Here is a 25,433-nt window from a genome sequence, read left to right on the forward strand (position 1 = left end):
ATATATAGAATCACTGATCTACCCGCGATGTTAAAGGGCCATTTTTAAGACAAAAACTCATTCTTTGTAGATTGATACTACCGCTGCAAGTTTGTCGCTTTTCTTCTTGATGGAGCGTCAGAAAAGCCCATTGATGTTTTTATTTTGGTGGCTGTAGCCGGAAGTGTTTTAAATGTACACACTTAAACTTTGTGCTTTACTGACGCTGATTGACTGCACGAAGTGAACGCTGTTGACTCTGCAGATTTGAGGAGAAACGGGGACTCAGACAGCAGGTGAGTGTTACTGGATTTCCCAAAAAGTTATTTTTTTCTTTGTTTCGATTTGTTTACGTTCGCCTAAAAGCTGGACTGAAAACTACGCGGTATTACTTCAACAGGTTGTTTTACTTCAAACGTGCCAGCGTTATGGCTAACTTAAATTTGAAATCACTAAAGGCTGTGGCATTACTTTCAACTTTTGTGTGTGGCGTTTCTGGCACAGCGTTGATTCACTCTAAAATAACCATGTGCGCTGAAGTAAGGCAGTTTTTGCTGAGGGGTTAAGCCAGGACCTGACTTTCCTGCAAAACCTGTTTACACATTCACGTTTGGTTAAATCACTTCACAGTTCCCCTGAAAAGTGGAGACACTGAGTCACAATGGGTCTATAGTTGAACTCCCTGTTAGGACGGTAATATAAGGGAAAAGTACCCCCAGAAAATGGCATGTTTCATACTGCAGCTTTAGGAGGTTCAACACTTCAACTTTTTACTGTTGACATTAAACATGAAATCAGATACACAACAGACTAACATGCCTTAATAAAAAATTATGAGAATTGTTGGCCTTAGTGAAACATTACGAGCCAAACTTGACCAGAAATATAAATCACTGTGGTTTAAATAGTTTTGGACAACAATGCAGCTCTATGGCACAGAGGCTACACCAGCAACAGTCTTTAATGGGATCAATTAATTGTGTGTCTTTTCTATAGGATGTGTAATAATCTTGAATTTATACATCATAGTAACCCCACTGCTTCTTCTGCTTGTATGTGTCCTTTCCCTAGAGAGATGTGGTGGGTCCTGTGGGTGCTCGCCGCCCTGCTGGCTCTCTTCTGCAGTCTGGATGTGTGGTACTTCCTACGGGCAGCGGTGGTGATCCTCCGGGCCTGGTTCCAACCTCCGGTCTTTGACATCACAGCAGAGCAGGTCCTAACAGGCCGAGTCACTCCCCATGACATTGACATGTGCCACATGAACAATGCCCGTTACCTCAGAGAGTGTGATTTCGCCCGGTTCTCTCTCTACACACGTAACGGTGTCTTCAAAGGAGTTCGAGCCCTCGGCGCTTCAATGGTTGTGGGGGCCACCACCATTCGTTACCGAAGAGCTCTGTGTATAGGTGAGGGGTACGAGCTGCGGAGTCGGATCGTCACTTGGGATGACAAAGCCTTTTTCCTGGAACAGAGATTTGTGTCAACAAGAGACGGGTTGGTGTGTGCCATCATGTACTGCAAGCAGAGTGTCATCCGCAGCAGCCCAGACAAGATCATGCAGCACCTGTGTAAAAGGAAGGTGGGAAAAAAGTTTCAGAACAAATGCAAGTTGCATATTGGTAAGGTTTAATTATTGAAGAACATTGATACTGAAGGTTTGCTCCTTGCAGGTGGAGTGCCCTGAGTTTCCAGACGACCTTCAGCACTGGGTCAACTTCATCTCTGCCAGCAGCCAGACCCTCAGGGCAGAGAGTGGACTAGAGGAAAAGAACAAATGAGGCATTGCATGGACAGCTATTAAGACTGGCTTTCGTGAGACATCTAATACACCAGCTCAGGATTCAAAGTCTTCTGAGAGAGACATTTGTCAATCCACTTGACCTGAACACACTTGTGCCTACTTTACTCGTGAACTTTGCTTAGACCACAATACTCATGCCAAACACAAGAAAAAAACAACATACTTCATGGTTCTGAGAGGCTGCTAAAGGCCATGAATAATCTTTACTTATACACTAATAAGAAAGTAATATGATTGTATAAAGTATGTGTTCATGTACTACAGAAGCACTAAAACAAATAAAATTTGAACTCCTGTTGATGCACTTTTATGCCCACAATATGTATTTATGTGCACACGTGTGCCTCACATAACATTCAATAAGAGTCAAGTTAGGTACAAGTTGTTACTGTAATCAACACTATGGTATACAGCAGAAAAATCAATGAAAGTGGTTACAAATCAGAAAAAGATGCAATACAACAAATGAGCAAAATCTTTTGTAAAAAATAAATAAATAAATAAATAAAACCATTAAAAAAAGTGTCACAGTGTGACAGAATAACATTAACTTGCCATAGCAAGTGTACAGTGATTTATTTAGTAAAAAGCAGTTGTTGCTACAGAAAGAGGATGTCCAGCTGACACCATCAGCTTCTAGCAGGAAGTACATGCTTTTGGCTGAGCTCATGTTACAATACACATATAAAACTTAACTTTTACAGTACTATTTTCCCTGAAAGATCTTTGATTTTCTTTATCAAAATACTGTTTTGGCTATTTGTCAAAAATTAAACTTTGACAAAACTTCAAATCAAACTTCCTCTGATGGACCATTTTATACACAGAGAGTTCAGTTTAAACTCTCTGTGTATAAAATACATATCCACACATGTAGAATTGAGATTCACAAGTGTTTTTTCACTTCACAAATATAAATTGATTGAAGGGAATTGTTTGTGTATTTGCAGATCCTTTTTATATTTGCAAGGTATTTTTGTGAGTTTACAAATGTATCTTTTGTATTTGTGGAAAGTGTTTTATATTTGCAGATTACACATTTACTCTCTGATTGTCAATCTGTTCACACAAACGATTTTGACACAAATCTACCTACACACTGCTGCTTCTATTGCTCTGACAAAAAAAAAAAACATAGATCCTCCCAGGTGCATGCTGCCCCTATACCTGCTTACCTATACAAAAAGTTGCCTAAAGTGCTGCCCAGTTGCAAAGCAAACTGAAGAAATAAGACAACTAACAGAAATACTAAATTAATATAGTCTTAAAAAAAGACAGTTATACCCAAGAGGTAATAAATATCTTCTACAAATATACACAAACGTAAAAATTATGATTTTAATAATAACATGAATAAAAAAACATTTTAAATGCTATTACTGTCACGTATTTACATTAACAATTTAAATTCTTTATGAGGATCATTGAAATCCCCTTTTAAGTTGGGTTTAGGGTTTCATGACTGGCTTTGTGTACATGCTTTTTTGCCATAATGAGACTTGTGTTAATTGACACCAACCATACACATTTCCTTGTATGATGACGTCAGTTATTCAATATGAAAACATAACCGTGTAACCATGCCGACAATGCAACCACTGACATTACTTGTCGTCACAGACCACCCGGAAGTCCTGTTCATTCATTCTACCGGTTTCTTCAAGTTGCATCGCATCTCATGGTAGCACTGTGTTCAGGAGGCACGGTAAGTTTTACTGTCATAAAAAGACACTTCTGCTGTCTTTATGATTAATGCTTGAAGTCCGACATTGACAACTTCCCGAATAGCGACTTTACTGGAACGACTACGGTCTCTTCTCTGACTAGGCCACCAGCTACTGGCAGCTAGCAGCTAAGCTAACAGATTTGGCTGTCAGCAGGTTGTATGGAGCAGCGTTAGCTTCATAGTCCTCTCAAGGTTGAAGTGGGTGATTGGAGGAGTATGCTGCTTTCGTATTTTGAGTCATAATATTATGCCAAAGAGTGAAAAGACACTGACCGATTGTTTTTCTACACATTTGCATTGTCATCGATGAGGTAAAATGTGCATTTAGTTAAATATTTAATACTGAATGTGGTCATGAATTTAGAAAACACTAACTGCCCTAAGTAAGCAGTTTTTTAGACAAGTGAAGGCAAAGTTGATTTAGACATCAACAAGGCAATACAACGTGCTTTTCATAAGCCATAAACGGTATTAAGACTATGGACAGATTATTAAACAGGCCTACTGGGCACAGACCCAGGGACCAGAGGGGTTAGAGGGGCCCACAGCTAGAGCCTCTGTTTTTAGGGACACAGTACAGCCACAGAGAGCTGCAAAGGGACTACAGAGAAATGCAAAACAACTATACAAAGATGCAAATTGACTACAGACTACAGAACATCCCAAAGAGTATGAATTAAAAAGACACACAAAATGATCTAAAAGAGATGCAAAATGAATATAGGGGGGCACGATATGTCCATTAAGACATGCAGAACTGCTACCAAACCACAAAGAAATGGAAAAAAATATAACCCTACAAATCGACTACAACTACAAACGACATGGCTGCAACATTTGTTGTTTTTGTGTCTCTCTCAGTGTGGGTGTCTTTCTCCAGTGTAAGAGGGCTGGGAGTGCTTTTACATGTATATGTCAAGGGGCCCATTGTTTCATAATCTGTTCATGATTAAGACAACATGTAAAAGAAACACATAGCAATATAAAAAGACAAATTAAAAACAGACACATAATTTAAAGAGAACAATTGAATAGATTATGAAAATAAGATAAAAATAGAATAACACAGAATAAACTGTAGAATTAAAAATACAGTTCAAATTTAAAACAGGAAAGTTTTAAGCCCTGATTGAAAAGAACTAAGAGTTGTAGAAGTTTTGTGGGAGTTTGCTCCAGATATGTGGTGCATAAAAACTGAACACTGCTTCCATGTTTAGTTTTGACTATGTTGACAGTAATCAGATCTGTCCTAAATTATCTGAGTGGTCTGGACAGTTCATAACGGAGCAGCAGATCAGTGTTATATTTTGGCCCTAGACAGATCAGTGCAAGGAGCCAGTGCAAAGATCAGAGAACTGGACTGATATGTTCCACCTTCTTGGTCTTTGTGAGGACTCTAGCAGCCATATTTTGAAACAGCAGCAGTTTCCTGATCGACTCTGTAGAGAAACCTGTAAGGTCAGCATTAGAGAAATCAAGCCTACTTAAGATAAAAGCATTTTAAAAACAGCATATTTTTCTAAAAATGTGCATTTTTTCCTAAATCCTGCTGAGACATAAGTCCTTTCATTCTTGATATATTCTCAATGCTGATTGTGTAATTGTCTTAGTGTGGATGTTAACATTTAGGTCCACTGGTAGCAAGTGAAGATGAACACTGACCTTTTGGAAGTTTTAAAACATCCAGTTATCGATTTGTTCAGTGCACGTAGTCAGTGGTTGTATGGCACCTTAGTCTTGTGATGTTGTAATATTTGTGTCATCTGTATAGTTATGGATTTTATTGTTTTCCATAACCTGCGTTAGTGGGAGCACGTAGATGTTAAAGGAAAACTCAGCCGTTTAAGTCACATGAGATGCTGTTTTAAATGAGTGTATAATTAGACTGAAGTGCTGATTTAACCGTAATTTATATGCTGTTGTTCCAGAGAGATGTTGCTGCTGGTGTTGGGAGCCCTCCTCCTGCTCTTCTGCAGTCTGGATGTATGGTACTTCCTACGGGGGGCCCAGGTGTTCATCCAGGCATGGTTCCAACCCAGAATATGGGACATTCTAGCCGAGCAAAGCATTGATGGCATGGTCCTTCCCCATGATTTGGACTACATGGGCCACATGAACAACTCTCGTTACCTGAGGGAGTGTGACTTTGCTCGCTTCCACCATTACATGCGAAACGGGCTGTTCATGGCCTCACGCAAACTGGGGGCCAAAATGGTGGTAGGGGCTTCCACCATCCGGTACCGGCGCTCCTTGGCCTTCCGTGAGGCTTTTGAGATTCGGACCAAAGTAGTGGGATGGGATGAGAAGGCCTTTTACTTGGAGCAGCGCTTTGTGTCTAAGAAAGATGGATTCGTATCTGCGGTCATGCTCTGCAGGCAGAATGTGGTGCACTGCAGCCCAGAGAGGATTATCGAGTTTGTCTGCAAAAGGAAGGTGAGTGATAGCAGAAGACGTAAAGTATCGGTATGACTGTGGGAGGCCTGCAACTAACAATTATTTTCATTAGCGATGAATCTACTGATTATTTTTTTTTATTTAATCCTTTTGTGTGGTCAATAACAAAAAAAAATGTCCATTGCAATGTCTTGAATTCCAATGTGATGATATCTAAATGTTGGTTTTCCGCAAATAATACTCAAAAACTTAAAAATATTCTTTTTGCTATTGAATGGAACAAACAAATATAAGAATCCGCATAGTTGAGACGCTGAACTAAGAAAATATTTTCATTCGAAAAATTACTTGAAGGATTAATTGATTATCAAAATATTTGCTGATTATTTTTCCATTGATGGATTTATCAACTAATTTCATTTCAGCTCTCCCTGCATTTATTTTCATTACTGACTAATGATATTCTTTTCTTGATAATTCAGGTAATTGCTAGGTCTAGGGCTGCAATTAACAATTATTTTCCTTACTAATTAATCTGATGATTGTGATTGTTTGATTTATGAAACATCAGAACAGTGAAAAATGCCCATCACACTTCCCTAGAGTGCAAAGTGGTGATATTAAATGTCTGACTGATATTTCAAAACCCAATAATATAAAAATTTCTATAATGTAAGAGAAAGAATTGCAACATATCGGGAACCTGGAACTATAAAATCTTTGTCCCTTTTCTTGAAAAATCATTGCAGCTCTAAGTCTATAAAGCCGAACGTGGCGCCTTTAAATGTGTTGTGTCTGACCAACAGTTCAAAACCCCAAAATATTTGATTTCTGATCATACAAGATAAAGAAAAGCATCAAATCATCACATTTGAGAAGCCTAAACCTGGGAATGTAATGCATTTTTGCTTTAAAAAAAAAAAAAAAAAAACAAGAAAAAAAAGATTAATTTATCAAAATTATTGCCATGTAATTGTCAGTTATTAGTTTGTGATCTAGACTGTAGCTTTTTTCTACTGCAGCATTCTGCTAACTTTTGTGGTTGTGTGTGCAGATCGAGTGCCCAGAGTTTCCTGAGGACCTCAAACACTGGATCAGCTTCATTTCAGCCAGCAGCCAAGCACTGAGAGCGGAGAGCGGACTGGAAGAGAAGAACAAGTGAAGCCACACCATGAACCCATGTATCATGAGTGTAGACACATATCATTTGCATTGCACGCACATATACAATATACATCCATACATACATGCATACAAACAGTTAAACATTGTAGAGTTTTAGTTGACTGACACAATTCCACTTTCTGTTATGGGTCAATCCTACCTGCTGTGTATTTTTGTATGATGTGAACTCAAGTACTGGACTAAGAACAGCTGAAAACTTGAACTATAAGGTATTCCTTGTTTTAAATGCACTTATGCACTGAGATCATAATGAAAGTTGTTCTGTCCGACGAAAGTAAAACAAAAACGTAGCTTTATCCTTACAGCTTATTCAGTAGTTGACTGTGAATAGACTGGCTTTAGACATCTTCATTCTCATTTAGCAAAATCGTCTAACTTCAGATAAGCATGTAGAGCAAAAGTTACTCTTCCGCTGACATCAATGCATGTTTTGAAACAACCAGAATAATTTTTGTGCCTGTTTCTCTTGATTAGTCGTAGTTTACAGTTATAATTTCAGGGAATTATAACTTTTTTTGAAAAAAAGAAAACATACAGTAGGTTTGATGAAATGCTTGAATGGACATCATGAACATAAAATGACAATTAGTTTTAATCTCCCCATCAGCGTTTTGCACAAAGTAACCCAAGTGAGTAAACAACCTGAACTCTTGTTGAAAATTTGAGAGGGAATATTTGTTTTAGAAGGACCCTTTTCAGTACAGTATTGTTCTTTTACCAAATTTATAATACATGCATTTAAAGGGTGGGCTTCTTGATTGGAGTTGCATTTGATTTTAGGAGAAATTGCTCAAATCCAACTTGACAGACATGATAAGAAAAGGTTAATTCTGTATGAGGTTGCTGGCAACTTTTCAAAAACTTGCAGCGCACTATAAACACTGAATGTTTGGATGATACTTGGTTTTTATTGAGACAGCCTTTTAAAATGTGGGACCTTCCTTTTAATGCATAAAAGCTTTAGTTTGTGACCAAAGTAATGTATTGTTCTGTAAGAAGAGGAAACAAATTTTTAAAGATGTACTGTATGTCTATTTATGTTGTCAATGCACAGAATCCTATTTAATTCCTTTAAGTTTGAAGATATGTGTTGTCCTTTTTATTTTCCACTTGGATTATTGTACCAGACTTCATTTATTGTGTTTGTTAATTATTTAATGGCATTTTAAATTAAAAATGCATTGGAAACTATGTTCAGCCTGTCATTATAAGTGCTTGTTGTTCAGTAAAAACCTGAATTTCTGATGAACTGTGGTTGGTGGTCCTATGTTGAATATAAATCTGCAACAAAATAACTATTTTGATAATTGATTAAGTCATTTTGATGAAGATATCCTACTCTGCCCTATTTAATATTGTTATAAATTAAATATTTTGGGGGTTTTGACTGTTGTTCAGATAAAACAAGAAGTCACCTTGGATTCTGAGGAACTTGAATGGATAAATTTGAGACAATAATTTCACCCCTAACTGTATATATAGTAGTTAAATTGGCTCTACCTAAACAAGCTACAAGATTTAAATGCTGCTTACAAATTAAGACATCAGTATAATAATATTTCTTTGGAATAGCCCATTCTGGATACTTGTACTCTTATTGGTTTCAGTACATTACTTTTGCTTGTGATACCTCTATATTTTTTCCTTGATGAAAAAAACAGATTTGTGTTGCAGAACCTAGGTTTTTCTTTTTTCCTCTCTCAATTGTCTCACAACCCCTCAGATTTATCTGATGACACCCTTGGAGGGGTCCAACCCCAAGATTGGTAACCTCAGTGCAGTTGCCAAGAACTAGAACTACCTTTTATTTCCATCATCACTTAAGGTGCTGACTGCTGAAGTGCCAAATCCTGACATTTGAGAAACTAGAACATGCAAATGTTTGACTTTTTTGCTTGAAGATGGATTAAACAATTGATCAATTAGCAAAATAGTTGCCGATTAATTTTTTGTTGATTGATTAATCAAATAATAATTGCTGCTCTAAAGTACAGTAGTTTAAACGAGTTCCACCTCCAGCTGCTACAACTGAAAAATCCTGCTTACACATTGATACATCAGAATAATGTAAAAAAAAAAAAAAAGAAAAGAAAAGAAAAGAAAAAAGGGCCGTTGTTCTACAAAACAAAACTTATACTTTAATAATGTCTTACATTGTAGTATTATCACTTTTAATTAAGTAAAAGTAGGCTACTTCCCCTCTACTGCGTATACATAACATATAGCCTACACAAATACTCAAAACACAAAAAGATAATACAAAAATAAATATATGTGTAAAAATTAGTTATTACAATTAAATATCAAATGACATTTAAGTTACATTATTTTGAAAGTTGGGGTTTTTTAAAAATTAAAGTCCCCTGCTACCGGTTCCGGTGACGCCCCCTTCTTTTCACTTCCTGTAAACAAAGCAGCAGCTGTTGTCACATTCCTGTATTTTCGCTGATTTTCTGCCTCTACTTCAGCGTTTTCGGCGATGGCTCAGGCCGGAGTGGTCCTGGACAAGGACCAGTTTAACTGCCCGATATGTCTGGATGTAATGAAGGACCCTGTGACCATCCCCTGTGGACACAGTTACTGCTGTGAATGTATCCAGGACTACTGGGACCAGGACGACTACCTGGGGATCTTCGTCTGTCCGCAGTGCCGGCAGAACTTCAGCCCGAGGCCGGCGCTTGCCAGAAACACCATGCTGGCTGATGTGGTAGAGAAATTCAAAAAGACCGGACTCCAAGAGGACACGATGTCCGCAAACCAAAGCTTTGCCGAGGCAGACGACGTGGAGTGCGACGTGTGTACCGGGAGGAAAAACAAGGCTGTCAAATCCTGTCTGGTGTGTTTGGCCTCCTACTGCGACGTTCACGTCCAGCCTCACTATGAGTCTGCCGCTTTCAAGAAACACAAGCTGGTGTCGGCCTCCAAAAAGCTCCAGGAGACGATTTGTCCCCGACATGACAAGCTGCTGGAGGTGTACTGCCGCACCGACAAACAGTGCATCTGTTACCTGTGCCTGACAGATGAACACAAAGGGCACGACACGGTCCTAGCTGAGGCGGAGATACAGCAGAAGCAGGTAATCAAATCCTCTGATTGATTCAACGCAAAGCGATTGTAGCACTGTAACATGTTGGTTTAATTCAGCCCTGGGCCCGTTTTTATCAAACTGCTAAGTGAAATATTAAAAATCCTTCAATTTCACTCCTATTCTCAAACTTAAGGAGAAAAACTGTTGGTACCACATTCAGATAAAGCACCATTTCTAAGGGGTTTATAAACCGTCATCAATGGCTTTATTAATAGTTAATACATAATTTACCAATGCGTTAAAGATCAGTTATTGAAACAACCGGTTTTCAGATTATGAAAACATCTTTCTTGTCTTTTTAGCTCTTCAATTTATTAAAGAGCCTCTTCACTTCATTAACTGCTTCTTAATATTTATAACTGCAAATTTAATGGACTTTAGAACCTTTAATTAATGATTTATTAACATTTATAACAGAAAAAACATGGTTTACTGACATCTGCATTATTACTGAATAGAAACACACAGATATGTTATTACCAAAACATTGGATTTAAAGAGGGTACATTCATCCAACTATGTTTTTATTTAGACAACAATACAGGAACTTCTGAATTTAAGAAAGGGATAAAAATATGTGGGAGTAGGGAAATACCTGTAACAGTGGTCCCTAAGCACAAAGACCTTTTCGTTTTATCATTGGTGCTTTCACGTCTAGGCCACCAGAGGGCCTCCAATTTAAAGGTTTAATAAACTCAATCTGATGTTGAACAGTCTCTGTGTTCATTGAGACCAGGGTTGACATGTCTGAGTGTATTAGATTTAAATCTTAACCTGGTCTAATGTAGTCTGGCTGGAGAAAAAACAATGAATTCACCTTTCTTTTTTCATGTCTTTAGAGTTTCCCTGTTAATCTAGTACATGTTAGACAAGGTAAGTACAGTAGTCACTGAACTAGATCTGAACTGATGTGGTCTGGATGGAGGAAAATAGGGAAATTGCTTTTTCTTTTGTTTTTTAAAGTAGATTAAAAGTTTCATAAAAAATTAAAGCAGTGAATTCACCTTTTTTCTGTTTTTACAAATAGCTTTAAGGATTCACAAGACTATCTTGAGTCAATATAATAATGTAGTTCAGGTTTGACATACAGTGATTTTTGATTTAGCCTAGTCTTAAGTCCTGCAACAACTTGGAATCAGCTGATATTATCAAAAGAAAACTTCATCCTCAGCACATTTAGGAACTTGTTGTGAATTAGGAACTTAATGATCTACACATGGAACAATAGCATGAACGTGTGCACAATACAATGAAAGAGGTAGCCTTTGTATGTGTTAACCCTGTGATATAATCACTAAGATGCTCCAATTTCTTATTTTCACTACGTTTTTCCTCAGAGGCAGCTCGGTGACATGAAGCAGAGCTCTCAGCTGAAAATTCAGCTCAGAGAAAAGGAGGCACAGGAGCTGAGACAAGCCATTTTCTCTCTCACTGTAAGTGCTAACACCCAGTTTGGTCTGATACATAAATGCAACAGATCACTATACAGATTACAAAATGCCTCACTTCCTTCATACTGCTCTAAACAGTTCATAATTTGACATTTTTGCTGACAACTGCCTTACTCTGTCAACTGCAAACATTTTCTTGTGACAGTAAAACATATGAGAACCTGTGTTCGCTTTGTGTCTCCCTCTAGCGTTCTGCTCGGGCAGCATCTGAAGAAAGCGACGCCGTCTTCACTGAACTGATTCGGTCGATCGAGCTGAAACGTTTTGAGGTGAGAGAGCTGATCAAAGCGCAGGAAAAGACGGCCATCAGTCAGGCTGAGCAGCTGCTGGACAAGATCCAGAAGGAGATCACTGAGCTGAAGAAGAGTGAGGCTGAACTGGAAAAACTTTCCCACACTGAGGACCACGTCCATTTCCTTCAGGTAACATCCCTCAGATTTATTTATTTATTTTTTTTCAGATCTTCGGGACAGAAACTCAGCGACTTAGATACATACATCAGACTTCATTCCCTCTTGGTCTCTGTGTTTGTGAATCCAGAGTTGTCAGTCTCTCCGTGCTCCACCTGTGCTGTCAGCTCTGCCTTCAGTCACCGTTGACCCCAACCTCACCTTTGGCCCAGTGATGACAGCTGTGTCAGATTTTAAAGTACTGTTGCAGGAGGTCTGCCAGGGAGGATTTGTCAACATCTACGAGAAAGGTAGACACAAGTGTTGGTGTTCTTATCTGGTATGAACGATTCTGTCATCTCTGTTTATGTGATTTTATTTTTTTTCTGTCTTTGATTTGTAGTGAGGGACGTAGTGATTGTAGGTTCTTCAAATGCTGCTGCACAGATAGACACAACACAGTCTGGTGATTCTGGGTCAGCCGTACAAATGGATGCAACAGTAGGTGAGTCCAACCCTAACTCTTAATACATGTACACCATTTTTCTGTTCTTGCCATCTAAGAGTTTTGTGGTGGGAGGTAGAGCAGTAGAGCTGCATCTTATGATTATTTTCATTATTGATTAATCTGTCCATTGTTTTTTTGTAAATCACTTAGTCTATAAAATATTATAAAATAGTGAAAAAGCACTTGTGTCACTTTTCTCAAAAAAGGCCTTAAAGAGAATTAGATAGTTTTACATTTCATTTACAAAAGGTCTAATAATAATAATTTTTTTTCGAGCCTGTCTTAGGCAGTAACACCTCTTATAAAATATTTTCAGCAGAAACTACTAGTGAAATTTATATGCAGACCTTAAAATAATAATGTTTTCATTGGTTAATCCGTCCATTGATTTTCTGCTGCTTATACAGCTCCAGCATCTATTTAATGATTAATTGTTGATATTATTGGGAATCACTGTTATATACAGCTGAGAGGAACTGACACATATTATAATATGACAATTATTGATATAAATATCATTAAATGTATGTACTTACTTGGTAAATTATTCTAGACTTTATCATTTATACTGATTTTATTGATATCTTGATATCTTATACTTAGACCGAAGTGACTGTGAAACAGGTATGAACCTGCGTTCTATGTGGTATTAAGTCTTAAATATAACTTTGTGAACTCTGCAGGACTCTAACCACATTATCCTGCAGCACAAACATCTTACTCATCTTGGTTGTTTGTAGTAGAGGTTGCTGAATCTGCACCAGTGGAAAGATGACACTTTGGACAACTGAGACTCTTCACTAACAGCATTTGTTCTTTTTTTTGCTTGCAGTGGGCCCTCCACTTTGCCTCAACCCTTTCCTCACTCAGGGATCTGCTCTGCCCACGTTTGCCTTCTCACCATTTGGTAAATAGACAAACAGACAGACATTATCAAAAATAAAATGTATTTCATAGTAAAGTACTGTATAGAGTTAATTTTACACAAGCAAACCCAATGCAAGGCATATTGCAAATGTTACCATTTGGTGACAGAAAGAATTCAACAAATTCAGTATCTACAATATTTATGTGTTAGTGGAAGACTTACTAAGATATTTTTATTTAATTAAAACAGCAATATCAAACTACTGTATAAAAATAGTACTTTAAGAGTAAAACTCCTGCATTCATGATTTTAGTACAAAAGTGTTATTATTAATTGTTTTTAATAATTTTTATTTTTTTTATTTTTATTTATTATTTTAACCTCCTAAGACCCGAACTCTTGCATGGCATGCATTTTTAATTTCTCTTTGCTATTTAGGCTGATTGGGACCTGAGAAAAATGATGTCCACATATGAGGACATTAGTTTTACATTTCTATTACTGAGTGGCAGTATAATATCCTCATATGTGGTCACCAGGCCCTTGTTGAGAAAAAGTTAGTATTGTGGTCTAGAGAACCCAAAATGTGAGGTCCACATATGTGGACGCCAGGTCCTAGGAGGTTAAATGTACTTAAAGTATCAATAGTAAAAGTACTCATGAGGAAACTGAATCAACCCCACATTTATTTAAAACTACATTACTGTGAAAGCAGCATTTTGTTTTATACCATGTTGAGGTGGAGATAATTTTAACTACGTAATGTAGCGTAGGGTAGTTTAATCTATAAAAAGGTATCATATTGTTTAGGCTGATTATATGTTTTGTATCTAGAAAATCTGTATCTGCAAAGTAACTAGTAAGTGTATCTGTCAGTACAGTACATGATTTGCATCGAACATGTAGTGAAGTAAAGTATAAAGTACAAGTACCTCAAAATTAGTATGTGACTGAATGTACTTATTTTTCTAATTTTATGTAGATGTCATCTTTTAAAATCACATTTACCTTTAAACTTCTAGTCTGGCTGTAAGAACTCTTAAAGACCACCTGAAGATCCTCAGATTTTCAGATTTTTATGGCCATGTGTTTGCAATAAATCAGAAGATTTGAGATTACATTAAATTCAAGTTCAGTATATTTTTTGACATGGATATGTTACTTTGAGTGATTGCATCTGTCTCACCTTGTCGAAACAGCTCTACCTCAGTTGCCTGTTGAGTCTATAAATGTTGAACATTGGAATTTTCACATGTTCATGTAAACATTAAGAAAACTTGCATTATTTTATATGACGCTAACAGCTTAGGAAACACTGCAGTCGAATGAGTGGTAGATATCTAAAACTGGTATCTCTTTGAAAAGTAATTTATTGTTTTCTTATGTAGTGTTAAGCTGACATGTAGTGTATGTGGTTTTATTTGTAATATTGTAGGTGCTGACCTCACAACCTTATAACATTGCATATTACTAAAAATGGTTGGCTATACCACCTGTCTTTACTGTCCAGCACTGATTATGTACAGGAACATATTTGTTAGGTCTGCTCTAACATGTCATCATAGTCCTTAACGTTTCTCACAGTGCTGTAGACTAATAATTCCTCCTCTGTCTGCTCAGGAACCAAACTCTCCTCAGGATCCAGATCGAGGCACCTTCAACGACGTGCTCACCCCAGGAGGAAATAGACTTCTACCAGCATTTCACATGCAACTACACGGCCTGAATGTCATTTTACTTGACTACTCTCCCCTCCTTTTCCTCTCACAGATATGTACTGACACGCATGAATTATTATCATCTTTCAGCATTCATTTAAGTTAAGTTTTCACCAATAAGCTATACTTGCATCTTGCAGTATAGTGCAGGTGGAAAAGAGATGAAGAAAGCATTTGTAAGCTGAAGACCAATCAATGACAATGCATTTACTTTAAGTATTAAGCAGCACAAATCCGGATTTAACTTGCTATATCTTACTTCAGTACTTGCAAGGAAATTGCTTTGAAATGTAGTAAAGTTTTAGTTTTGATTAAGCTATGCTTTTATAAACATTTTTCATTTTTTTAACCTCTGTTAACAATCATTTTGCTTGACATGTGTGTAATAATATATTGTGATTTATGAAATTCTGACATTAAAAAGCAAACACACTTGTACAAAGTAAATGTTCTGAGAAGTTGTGTTTATTTCAATGGGGGGGGTTTACATGTCACTGTATTCTGAGCAAACAGGGCATTAGGTGTCTGGTGTAGAAGTGGGATAACAGGTTGACAACAGCACTGCAGCTCTTGTGTAAAATGTTACATTTCAAATAATACTCACAGGTCAATGCATCTAATATGAATTTACTGAATGCATACTTAGGAGACGTGGTTCAATACAAGGTTGTTGTTTCCTCAGTTTGCTTCATCTGGGTCAGCCTATTTCCTTGTTTTGCGGGCTGTGATTGGAGGCTTCAGGGTGCAGCAGGTGAAACCTGAGTAGCTGTTATTACCACACCTGTGAGCTACGCCCCTCTTTGTTCCTTTCAGTGCCTGTGGAGTTTGTAGGAAATGGCAGCAGCAACTATTTCGATTGAACAAGACCAATTTTGTTGTCCAGTTTGCCTGGAGATTTTGAGAGACCCGGTGACGATCCCCTGTGGACATACTTACTGTTTGGACTGTATAGAAGACTACTGGAACCGGACCAAGCAGAAAGACCAGTACAGCTGCCCTCAGTGCAGGCAGGTGTTTAATCCCAGACCTCTGCTGAGTAGAAACACAGTTTTGGGTGAAGTAGTGGAAAAGCTTCAGCGAACCGGATTTCAAGCTGCATCTCAGCACTTGGCGAAACCTGAGGAAGTGAAATGCAGTGCTTGTACGGGGAGAAAGAGCAAAGCTGTCAAATCCTGTCTTGTGTGCTTGGAGTCTTACTGTGTGGCTCACTTAAGAGTCCACGAAGAACGCTTTCATGGAAAGGTCCATAAACTGATCCCAGCTTCAGATCAGCTTAGAGAGAAGCTGTGTCCAGAGCACAACAAATTAATGAGGCTGTACTGTCGCACTGACCAGCAGTGTGTGTGCTATCAATGTGTGAAAGAGAGACACAAGGGCCATGACGCAGTCTCAGTGGCAGATGAGAGGACAACACAACAGGTGTGTTTGAACATTTCCTAAGATGCCGAACTTATTCCTTAATTTATTATTTAGATTTTGGGGAGTTCAAATATGTTTATGAGCAGCTTGACTTACTGTTCGATAAATAAACCAAGATTAGAATTGACTTTTTATTCTCATACTTTTGATTGATTCTGATTTTTACATGTAAAATACAGTATAGTATTCCTGAATCTTCCTAAGGGTTATTAAAATATCTATGTAGTTGTGGTTTGCGCTCCTCAGCCTGTGATAACAGTTGTGTAATGTTTTCTGTGGTTCTGGAGGAGCTTCATCGAGTCTGAGAAAATAACCCTAATGATGTAATAATTCCTTCAATCTAAAAAAGTCTGTGTTATTATTTATGTATTCAGATTTGACTGTTATGATTCTCTCATGGAGTGTTGGCACAAATTGCAGCAGTCAGCCACCAAAGGTTTTTGAAGTTAGTATTTGGGGCATTTTTTTGCCTTTATTTCAATGGCCACAGTGAGAGAGATACAGGAAAGTCGGGGAGAGAGAGCAACAATAAGGCTTTTAAAATCCCTCATTTGCCTGTGTCATAGTCGCTGCTGCTGCTCCAACTGCTGGCCATGTAGATTAACGGGCCAAATCAGCAAACCAAATGAATAAATGATATCTAACTTCCTGTTGTTTTAACAAGAAAATCCAGTTTTCTTTTTCATCTGCAACAACTAACAAAAGATAATAAATGCAATAATTTTGCCTCATGTCTCTCCACACCCTCACCTCTGCAATGGAGTAAAACTCAGGATATCTTTACTAAGACTGCACCAAGTATTTTTTTTTCTCTCTCTCTCTTCAAGTCATTTGGAAGTGAAATTCTATATAAAACTTGCTGTATAAGAAAGACAGTAGGGTGGCTCTGTTTTTGAAAAATTCAGACACGACAGATCCCTAATTCATACATCTGGTGTGTAAAATGAAGAATATGTCTTTTTTAGCCTGATGTAAAGTCTTCAGCTTTTAAAATATTGAACACAAGGAGTGCAAAATGTGCCCTGGTCCTGCAGCCATATCTTGTGTGTCAAGAGTGTAGATTGATAGACCAAAGGCTTTGCACGGCAATCCAATCCCTTTGATTGTAAAATCAAAACTTTCCATCTTGAAAGTCAACCATGGAAAAAAAATATTCAACTGAGCAGCCTGAGGGACTGGGCTTTGTGATATTCATCTTTTGTATTCTCTTAGAAAAAACTCCAAGAAACCTCTTTGAAGTCTGTGCAGAAATTGAAGGACATTCAAAAGGAACTTAGATATATTATCAGATACATCAAGGTGAGTGTATTTTTAATCCAGGAACTTTAAATATGTTGTTGACATACTGTGCAGAATCAAAAGTCGTGCAAGTTGTGCATGATTCCTGGAGAACCAAAAAGTGAAAAGTTTATCCTCCACAGCACTCCACAGACGCAGCAGTGGAGGAGAGTGAGAGGGTTTTCTCCAGGCTGATTCGCTCCATAGAGAAACAAAGCTGTGAGGTGAAGGAGCTGATCCAAGTCCAGGAGAGAGCGGCTGTCAGTCAGGCTGAGGAGCTGCTGGAGAAGACGCAGAGGGAGATAGCTGCACTGAGGAGGACTGATGCTGAGCTGGAGAAGCTGTGTCGCACTGAGGATCACATCCACTTCCTTCAGGTGAGGATCAAAAGCTGACTCAAGCATAGGCTTGTTTGAATATTTACAGATAGAAAGATGATCTTACATGTTTTTTTTTCCTCAAAACTTGATTATTGCAATGGCTTCATCACACCAGTTTTTAACCTTTTGATACAGTCAGTCAAGTTTTATTAGTGATTTGAAAAAAAAAAAAAAAAAAAAGATTTTTGACTACACTTAAGACTCTTTGCTATGTTTCTGGGCCAGTATTTATTTAACTATAAACTATTATTTAACTTGAGATTTACACTAAGTAATGCACTTGAGAGTCAACTCAGGAGTGAGTGTTTAGAATAAAACACATTTATCTAGTGAGTTGCATACTTACAGTGAAGCCTAAGAGTGACCTTTAAGCAACTTCTCATAATCATCTGATCAGTTCATGATCAGAATTTGGTGGTCTAAGGTCACTGTGACCTCACAAAACTTCCCCTCAATTTAACTGAGTAAATTTAATTGAATTAATTTCACCTAATTTTGAGTAGTGGAATGATATGCTGCAAATGATCTGGCTGATCTGGAGTTGAACCAGGGATTCACTGCTCAGGGCATTTGGCACATGTTGTATGAGCCCTAATCATTCTGCTATTTAGTCAGTAGGTCAGTCACTTCCATTTGACTGAATAATATTAATTTAATCAATTTCAATCAATTCCATTTAATTGACTTAATTTATTTTACTTTTACTTAGCCCACTTACTTTGATCCAGTGGGTCAGTAGTTGGGGTGTATAATTTCACTCAATTTAATTTAAAAAGTAAATTTAAGTGAATTAATTTCATTCAATTAGTGGTATATATCCTGATATGCAGAGGTTAAACTGAAAATGAACTATGGAAATAAAGTTAAGTAATAAAACCCTTTTTAAAACATTGCAAAAAAATTGCTGCCTAACTGTCAGTCAATTATGACGTGACACAAGCTGATGTAGTTTCCAACTTGAATATTGTATCTGTTTCAATAGTGTTAGTCTTGTTGAAGTATTGTATGAAAAGGCTAGATGGATATTTGGGAGCCTGGTCTTAATCACTGACCACTGATCACGTCTGAAAGTCACATCTTTATAGACTCTTTGTTTTTCTACATTAAAGTTTTTTACGCAGTAATATGATGATATGATGTTGTTGTGAAAGTTATGAGATACACTGAAATAATTAACAGTCTGATTTTGTCAAAGTGTAAGGTCTCAGACATATTTATCAAATACTCTATCCCAGAAGTTCAGCACACTTGAACTAAATATATTATTATTCTGATCCAGTTAATATATTATATTTGACTTTTAAGCTTTCACATTAGTTTTCAATTTGTTACTTTTTTAATCATTTTGTAACTTAGTTTTTAAAAAGAACTCTACAAATAATAATTATAGTCATTATCTTTCACATTGCTTTTGCTGTGGGCCAGTTAAAGATAAGGTTGAAAAAAAGAGTAAATGAATCTAATATCCACCACACCTCATGGCAGATCCAGTTAATATGATTTCAAGCACAGTGTGAACATGACAGAGGTTTATCAGACTTGTTGCATTTCCATTCAAATGCTGTCCTCTAATTTGCTTGTGTTGACTGTCACTGCAGAACAAGTCTCTTCACTTCCCTGCAAAAGCTGTGGAGATGCCCAGCACTGATGCACTTCAATATTTAATGTACAAAACAATGAAAGGATCCCTGGCTGATCTGAAGGACAGTCTGGATGAAACACTCAACAGAGAATTCAACAGAATCTCTGAAAAGGGTATGTGTCTCTTTCAACTGATTATCAGACTCATTATTAAGGACAATTATTCTATTTTTAGAAGTATATATCATATATTATCATTTTCTCTGCATTTGTAGTCATTTCACTGAAGGAAACCAGCAATCAAAGTAAAAAAGACTCTGAAAAGACCAAAGGTATGTTTGTTGATTTTTTTTTTCTTTTTGGAGTTAATTAAATTTAACAATGATTCTGACATGAGTTCAATGTCAGTAAACTATACTAATATCTATGACAGCAAAAGATGCCGACACACCATACAACTTAGAACCAAAGACAAGAGCTGATTTCCTACAATGTGAGTACAACTTTTTCATAAACCATATAACAAGGCTAACACCAAGTCCCAGATTTATACCACAAACTGATTCTCAGGTTTTTCGTTTGCTATGTGTTCACACTAGAAAAGTGACAAAGTAAGTACTGTTGATGCACACTGTCCTCCCACAATGCAATTCCCTAAGGAAACTAAGGATTGAGTTCTGGTTGTTGAAAAAGATCCAAGATGAAACTCTTTGGAAAGCTAGTGCCATTCAAACTTCAGGGTTGCACGTAATGTATGATTTTGATTTTGTATATGCATTGCTATAACTGTGTACTATTAATATACATATAGATTTACTATATTGTATGCATTTCAGACACAGCAGCATGCCAACATTTGGTCATAGATGTATACTCTAGAGATAAAAGTGTACGCCATGTTTGTTGTAATTCTTTTTTCATCAATAAAGTATTTATTTCCAAAATGATATATTGTTAGAAACAAATTATGAAAATTAAATTAATCTCAAATATATTATAGTAATATTACAATTTACAAAAGATAAAGTGCAAAGATCAGTCCCTCCAGAATATTGCAATGTCACAGTTGCATTAATTAATTCAAATTCAACCAATCCCTGACATTTTATGCCTTACTATGACATTTTTATGCCATATTATACATGACGTTTTTGACATTTTTATTAAAATACGATACTATGACTTTTGGTGCCTTACTATACTATGATGTTTTTTGAAATTGTTATGCCTTACTATAGTATGATATTTTTATTCTATATTCTAATAGGCCATGTTTTGACATTTTATGCCTTACTATAGTATGACATTTTTTTGCCATACTATACTATGATGTTTTTATGCCTTAATATACTATGATGTGTTTTGACATTTTTATGAAATGCTATAATATGACTTTTGGTGCATTACTCTTGACATTTTTATGCCTTACAACGATGATGATTTTTGACATTCCTATGCCTTATTATAATGTGACATTCTTTGACATTTTTATGCCTTACATTAATGTGATATTTTTTACATTTTATGCCTTAATATACTATGACGTCTTTTGGCATTTTAATGAAATACTATAGTATGACTTTTTTCTGCCTTAATATGCTATGATATTTTTATTCTATATTCCAATATGCCATTTGTTGACATTATTATGCCTTACTATACTATGACATTTCTATGACTTACTATACTGACGTTTTTTTACATTTTTATGGCTTACTATACTGTGACATTTGTTGACATTTTATGCCTTAATATACTGTAAATGTTTTTGACAGTTTATGCCTCACAATATAATGATAATTTTCAACATTTTTATGCATTAGGCAAGGCAAGACAAGGCAAGTTTATTTGTAGAGCATAAAAGACATCAAGACAGAATATAAAAGCAACACAAGTAAAAAGACATTTAAATACAATTTAAAAAGTGTTGAATTTGGAAATAAAAAGAAGCTAAAAATGAATAACACGGATAAAACAGTAGAATAAAAGTTACAGTGCAGTGTAAAATATTAACTCTCAAATTTTTTTTAATAAAAGGCAGTGGCAAAAAGAAAAGACTTCAGCTTAGATTTAAAAGACCTGAGAGTTGCGGCAGACCTACAATTTTCTGGGAGTTTGTTCCAGATATGTGGAGCATAAAAACTGAATGCTACTTCTCCATGTTTAGGTTTTACTTTGGGAATAGAAAGCCGACCTGTCCCAGTTGAGGTTTAGATGGTTCATAATGTAGCAGTAGATCAGAAAAAAGTATTTTGGCCATAAACCACTCAGTGTTTTATAAACCAACAGCAGTATTTTAAAATCAGTTATTTGACAGACAGGAAGCCAGTTTAAAGATCTGAGAACTGAAGTTTTAGAATCTATTATCTTGGTCTTAGTGAGGACTGGGGCAGCAGCATCCTGAATCAGCTGCAGCTGTATAATCGATTTCTTTAGGGAGACCTGTGAAGACACTGTTACAGTATTCAAGTCTACTGAAGATAGATGCATGGACCAGTTTTTCCAAATCCTGCTGAGACATAAGTCCTTTAATTCTTGATATACTCTTGGATAGATAGATAGATAGATAGATAGATAGATAGATAGATATCCCCATAATATATTATGCAATTTTATGATATTTTTATGCCTTATTATACTACTCACTAAACTGTGACGTTCTTTGACATTCCTGTGCCTTACTATAATGTGACCTTCTTTGACAATTTTATGCCGAACATACTATGATGTTTTTTTTGACATTTTATACCTTAGTATACTATGACGTTTTTTGATGTTTTTTTATGCCTTATTATACTATAGTAGTATATATAGTAGTTTTTTTCACTTTTGAGGTCTTACTATACTATGTCATCTTTATACCTTTTTATACTACATATACCTTAGGTATATATACCTTAGTATACTATGACGTCTTTATACCTTACTATATTATGATGTTTTTAGATGTTTTTATGCCTTATTATACTATGACATTTTTTCACTGTTTTTGCCATACCATACTATGTCATTCTTTCACTTTTTTTACATAGCATACTGGGGCATTTTTTCACTTTTTTTGCCATACTATCCAATGTCGTTTTTTTTTAAATATTAGGCCTAATTGTACTATGTCATATTTATACCTTACCATGCTATGGTGTTTTTTTAAATGTTTTTATGCCTTATTATGCTATGTTTTTTTTTCCCTTTTTTTGCCATACTATACTGTGGCATTTTTTCCTTTTTTGCCAAACTATCCAATGTCGTTTTTTTCAAATTGTAAGCCCAATTGTATTATGTCGTATTCATACTTTACTATGCTATGATGTTTTTTGATGTTTTATGCCTTATTATGCTATGTCGTTTTTTCACTTTTTATTGCTATAGTATGCTATGTCGTTTTTTTTCACTTTTTAGGCCTCAGTATACAATGACGTCTTTCTACCTTACTATACTGTGATGTTTTGTGATGTTTTAAGGCTCAATATGCTATGTCGTTTTTTCACTTTTTTGCCATAGTATACTATGTTGTTTTTTTTAACTTTTTTGCCATATTATACTATGTCATTTTTTTTCACTTTTTAGGCCTCAGTATACAATGACGTCTTTCTACCTTACTATACTGTGATGTTTTAAGGCTCAATATGCTATGTCGTTTTTTCACTTTTTTGCCATAGTATACTATGTCGTTTTTTAACTTTTTTGCCATATTATACTGTCGTTTTTTTTCACTTTTTAGGCCTCAGTATACTATGACATCTTTGTACCTTACTATACTATGACGTTTTTTGATGTTTTAAGGCTCAATATGCTATATCGTTTTTTAACTTTTTTGCCACAGTATACTGTCATTTTTTCACTTTTTTTGCCATACAATACTATGTCGTTTTTTTTCACTTTTTAGGACTCAGTATACTATGACGTCTTTCTACCTTACTATACTATGATGTTTTTGATTTTTTTAAGCTTTAATATGCTGTCACTTTTTCAGCCACACATTACTATGTCATTTTTTTCACATTGTAGACCTAAGTATACTATGATGTCTTTATATCTTATTATACTATGATGTTTTTTGATGTTTTTATGCCTTATTATGCTATGTCGTTTTTTATCACTTTTTAGGCCTCAGTATATTATGACATCTTTGTACCTTACTATACTATGATGTTTTTTGATGTTTTAAGGCTCAATATGCTATGTCGTTTTTTCACTTTTTTGCCATAGTATACTATGTCATTTTTTCACTTTTTTACCATATTATACTATGTCGTTTTTTTTCACTTTTTAGGCCTCAGTATACTATGACATCTTTGTACCTTACTATACTATGACGTTTTTTGATGTTTTAAGGCTCAATATGCTATATCGTTTTTTAACTTTTTTGCCACAGTATACTATGTCATTTTTTCACTTTTTTTGCCATACAATACTATGTCGTTTTTTTCACTTTTTAGGACTCAGAATACTATGACGTCTTTCTACCTTACTATACTATGATGTTTTTGATTTTTTTAAGCTTTAATATGCTGTGTCACTTTTTCAGCCACACATTACTATGTCATTTTTTTCACATTGTAGACCTAAGTATACTATAATGTATTTATATCTTATTATACTATGATGTTTTTTGATGTTTTTATGCCTTATTATGCTATGTCGTTTTTTTTCACTTTTTAGGCCTCAGTATACAATGACGTCTTTCTACCTTACTATACTGTGATGTTTTTTGATGTTTTAAGGCTCAATAGGCTATGTCGTTTTTTCACTTTTTTGCCATAGTATACTATGTCGTTTTTTTTACTTTTTTGCCATACTATACTATGTCGTTTTTTTTCACTTTTTAGGCCTCAGTATACTATGACGTTTTTCTACCTTACTATACTGTGATGTTTTTTTGATGTTTTAAGGCTCAATATGCTATGTCGTTTTTCACTTTTTTGCCATACTGTACTATGTCGTTTTTTATACTTTTTTGCCATATTATACTATGTCGTTTTTTTTCACTTTTTAGGCCTCAGTATACTATGACATCTTTGTACCTTACTATACTATGATGTTTTTTGGCTCAATATGCTGTATCGTTTTTTCACTTTTTTGCCATAGTATACTATGTCATTTTTTCACTTTTTTTGCCATACAATACTTTGTCGTTTTTTTTTCACTTTTTAGGACTCAGTATACCATGACGTCTTTCTACCTTACTATACTGTGATGTTTTTTGATGTTTTAAGGCTCAATATGCTATGTCGTTTTTTGACTTTTTTGCCATAGCATACTATGTCGTTTTTTAACTTTTTTGCCATATTATACTATGTCGTTTATTTTCACTTCTTAGGCCTCAGTATACTATGACATCTTTGTACCTTACTATACTATGATGTTTTTTGGCTCAATATGCTGTATCGTTTTTTCACTTTTTTTGCCATACAATACTTTGTCGTTTTTTTTTCACTTTTTAGGCCTCAGTATACCATGACGTCTTTCTACCTTACTATACTGTGATGTTTTTTGATGTTTTAAGGCTCAATATGCTATGTCGTTTTTTCACTTTTTTGCCATACAATACTATGTCATTTTTTTTCACTTTTTAGGCCTCAGTATACAATGACGTCTTTCTACCTTACTATACTATGATGTTTTTTGGCTCAATATGCTATATCGTTTTTTCACTTTTTAGGATTCA

The 25,433-nt window shown here is 35.8% G+C and overlaps 4 protein-coding genes across 5 annotated transcripts in view; all 4 read left to right on the plus strand.

Annotated features, from left to right (window-relative positions):
- Positions 1–157: 157 nt before the first annotated feature.
- Positions 158–2,084, plus strand: LOC111656995 (protein THEM6-like). The gene is made up of 3 exons (XM_023408942.2): positions 158–275; positions 1,051–1,558; positions 1,650–2,084. Exons 2-3 carry the CDS (start codon positions 1,055–1,057, stop codon positions 1,755–1,757), a joined length of 612 nt encoding a protein of 203 aa, XP_023264710.1. The 5' UTR covers positions 158–275; positions 1,051–1,054; the 3' UTR covers positions 1,758–2,084.
- Positions 2,085–3,409: 1,325 nt separating this feature from the next.
- Positions 3,410–8,276, plus strand: LOC111657000 (protein THEM6-like). Its single transcript, XM_023408948.2, has 3 exons — positions 3,410–3,485; positions 5,435–5,939; positions 6,955–8,276. Exons 2-3 carry the CDS (start codon positions 5,439–5,441, stop codon positions 7,060–7,062), a joined length of 609 nt encoding a protein of 202 aa, XP_023264716.1. The 5' UTR covers positions 3,410–3,485; positions 5,435–5,438; the 3' UTR covers positions 7,063–8,276.
- A 1,193-nt stretch (positions 8,277–9,469) lies between these two features.
- LOC111657015 (tripartite motif-containing protein 29-like) lies at positions 9,470–15,554 on the plus strand. The gene is made up of 7 exons (XM_023408979.2): positions 9,470–10,161; positions 11,511–11,606; positions 11,813–12,046; positions 12,165–12,324; positions 12,417–12,518; positions 13,354–13,428; positions 15,010–15,554. Exons 1-7 carry the CDS (start codon positions 9,565–9,567, stop codon positions 15,075–15,077), a joined length of 1,332 nt encoding a protein of 443 aa, XP_023264747.1. The 5' UTR covers positions 9,470–9,564; the 3' UTR covers positions 15,078–15,554.
- A 378-nt stretch (positions 15,555–15,932) lies between these two features.
- Positions 15,933–25,433, plus strand: part of LOC111657013 (E3 ubiquitin/ISG15 ligase TRIM25-like) — an 18,577-nt gene continuing 9,076 nt past the window's right edge. The window contains exons 1-6 of one of the 2 annotated variants that reach the window (XM_023408971.2): positions 15,933–16,526; positions 17,739–17,825; positions 17,948–18,181; positions 19,783–19,939; positions 20,041–20,097; positions 20,199–20,258. In XM_023408971.2, the coding sequence (XP_023264739.1) occupies positions 15,942–16,526; positions 17,739–17,825; positions 17,948–18,181; positions 19,783–19,939; positions 20,041–20,097; positions 20,199–20,258 (1,180 nt within the window). In that variant the 5' untranslated portion in view covers positions 15,933–15,941. The remainder of the gene's footprint in view (positions 16,527–17,738; positions 17,826–17,947; positions 18,182–19,782; positions 19,940–20,040; positions 20,098–20,198; positions 20,259–25,433) is intronic. The other variant, XM_087174736.1, reaches the window with a different exon arrangement.

Source organism: Seriola lalandi, unplaced genomic scaffold (genome assembly GCF_002814215.2).
Source record: "Seriola lalandi dorsalis isolate HSWRI2012SDOR001 ecotype SW California unplaced genomic scaffold, Sedor1 jcf7180002054377, whole genome shotgun sequence".
Classification (NCBI taxonomy): Eukaryota; Metazoa; Chordata; class Actinopteri; order Carangiformes; family Carangidae; genus Seriola; species Seriola lalandi.

Excerpts from the sequence above, each read along its gene's own strand:
- LOC111656995 (XM_023408942.2), top strand. The coding sequence starts at position 1,055 with ATGTGGTGGGTCCTGTGGGTGCTCGCCGCCCTGCTGGCTCTCTTCTGC. Across the intron at positions 1,559-1,649 it reads AGCACCTGTGTAAAAGGAAG|GTGGAGTGCCCTGAGTTTCC; the intron begins GTGGGAAAAAAG and ends TGCTCCTTGCAG.
- LOC111657000 (XM_023408948.2), top strand. The coding sequence starts at position 5,439 with ATGTTGCTGCTGGTGTTGGGAGCCCTCCTCCTGCTCTTCTGCAGTCTG. Across the intron at positions 5,940-6,954 it reads AGTTTGTCTGCAAAAGGAAG|ATCGAGTGCCCAGAGTTTCC; the intron begins GTGAGTGATAGC and ends TTGTGTGTGCAG.
- LOC111657015 (XM_023408979.2), top strand. The coding sequence starts at position 9,565 with ATGGCTCAGGCCGGAGTGGTCCTGGACAAGGACCAGTTTAACTGCCCG. Across the intron at positions 12,519-13,353 it reads ACAAATGGATGCAACAGTAG|TGGGCCCTCCACTTTGCCTC; the intron begins GTGAGTCCAACC and ends TTTTGCTTGCAG. Across the intron at positions 13,429-15,009 it reads GTTTGCCTTCTCACCATTTG|GAACCAAACTCTCCTCAGGA; the intron begins GTAAATAGACAA and ends CTGTCTGCTCAG.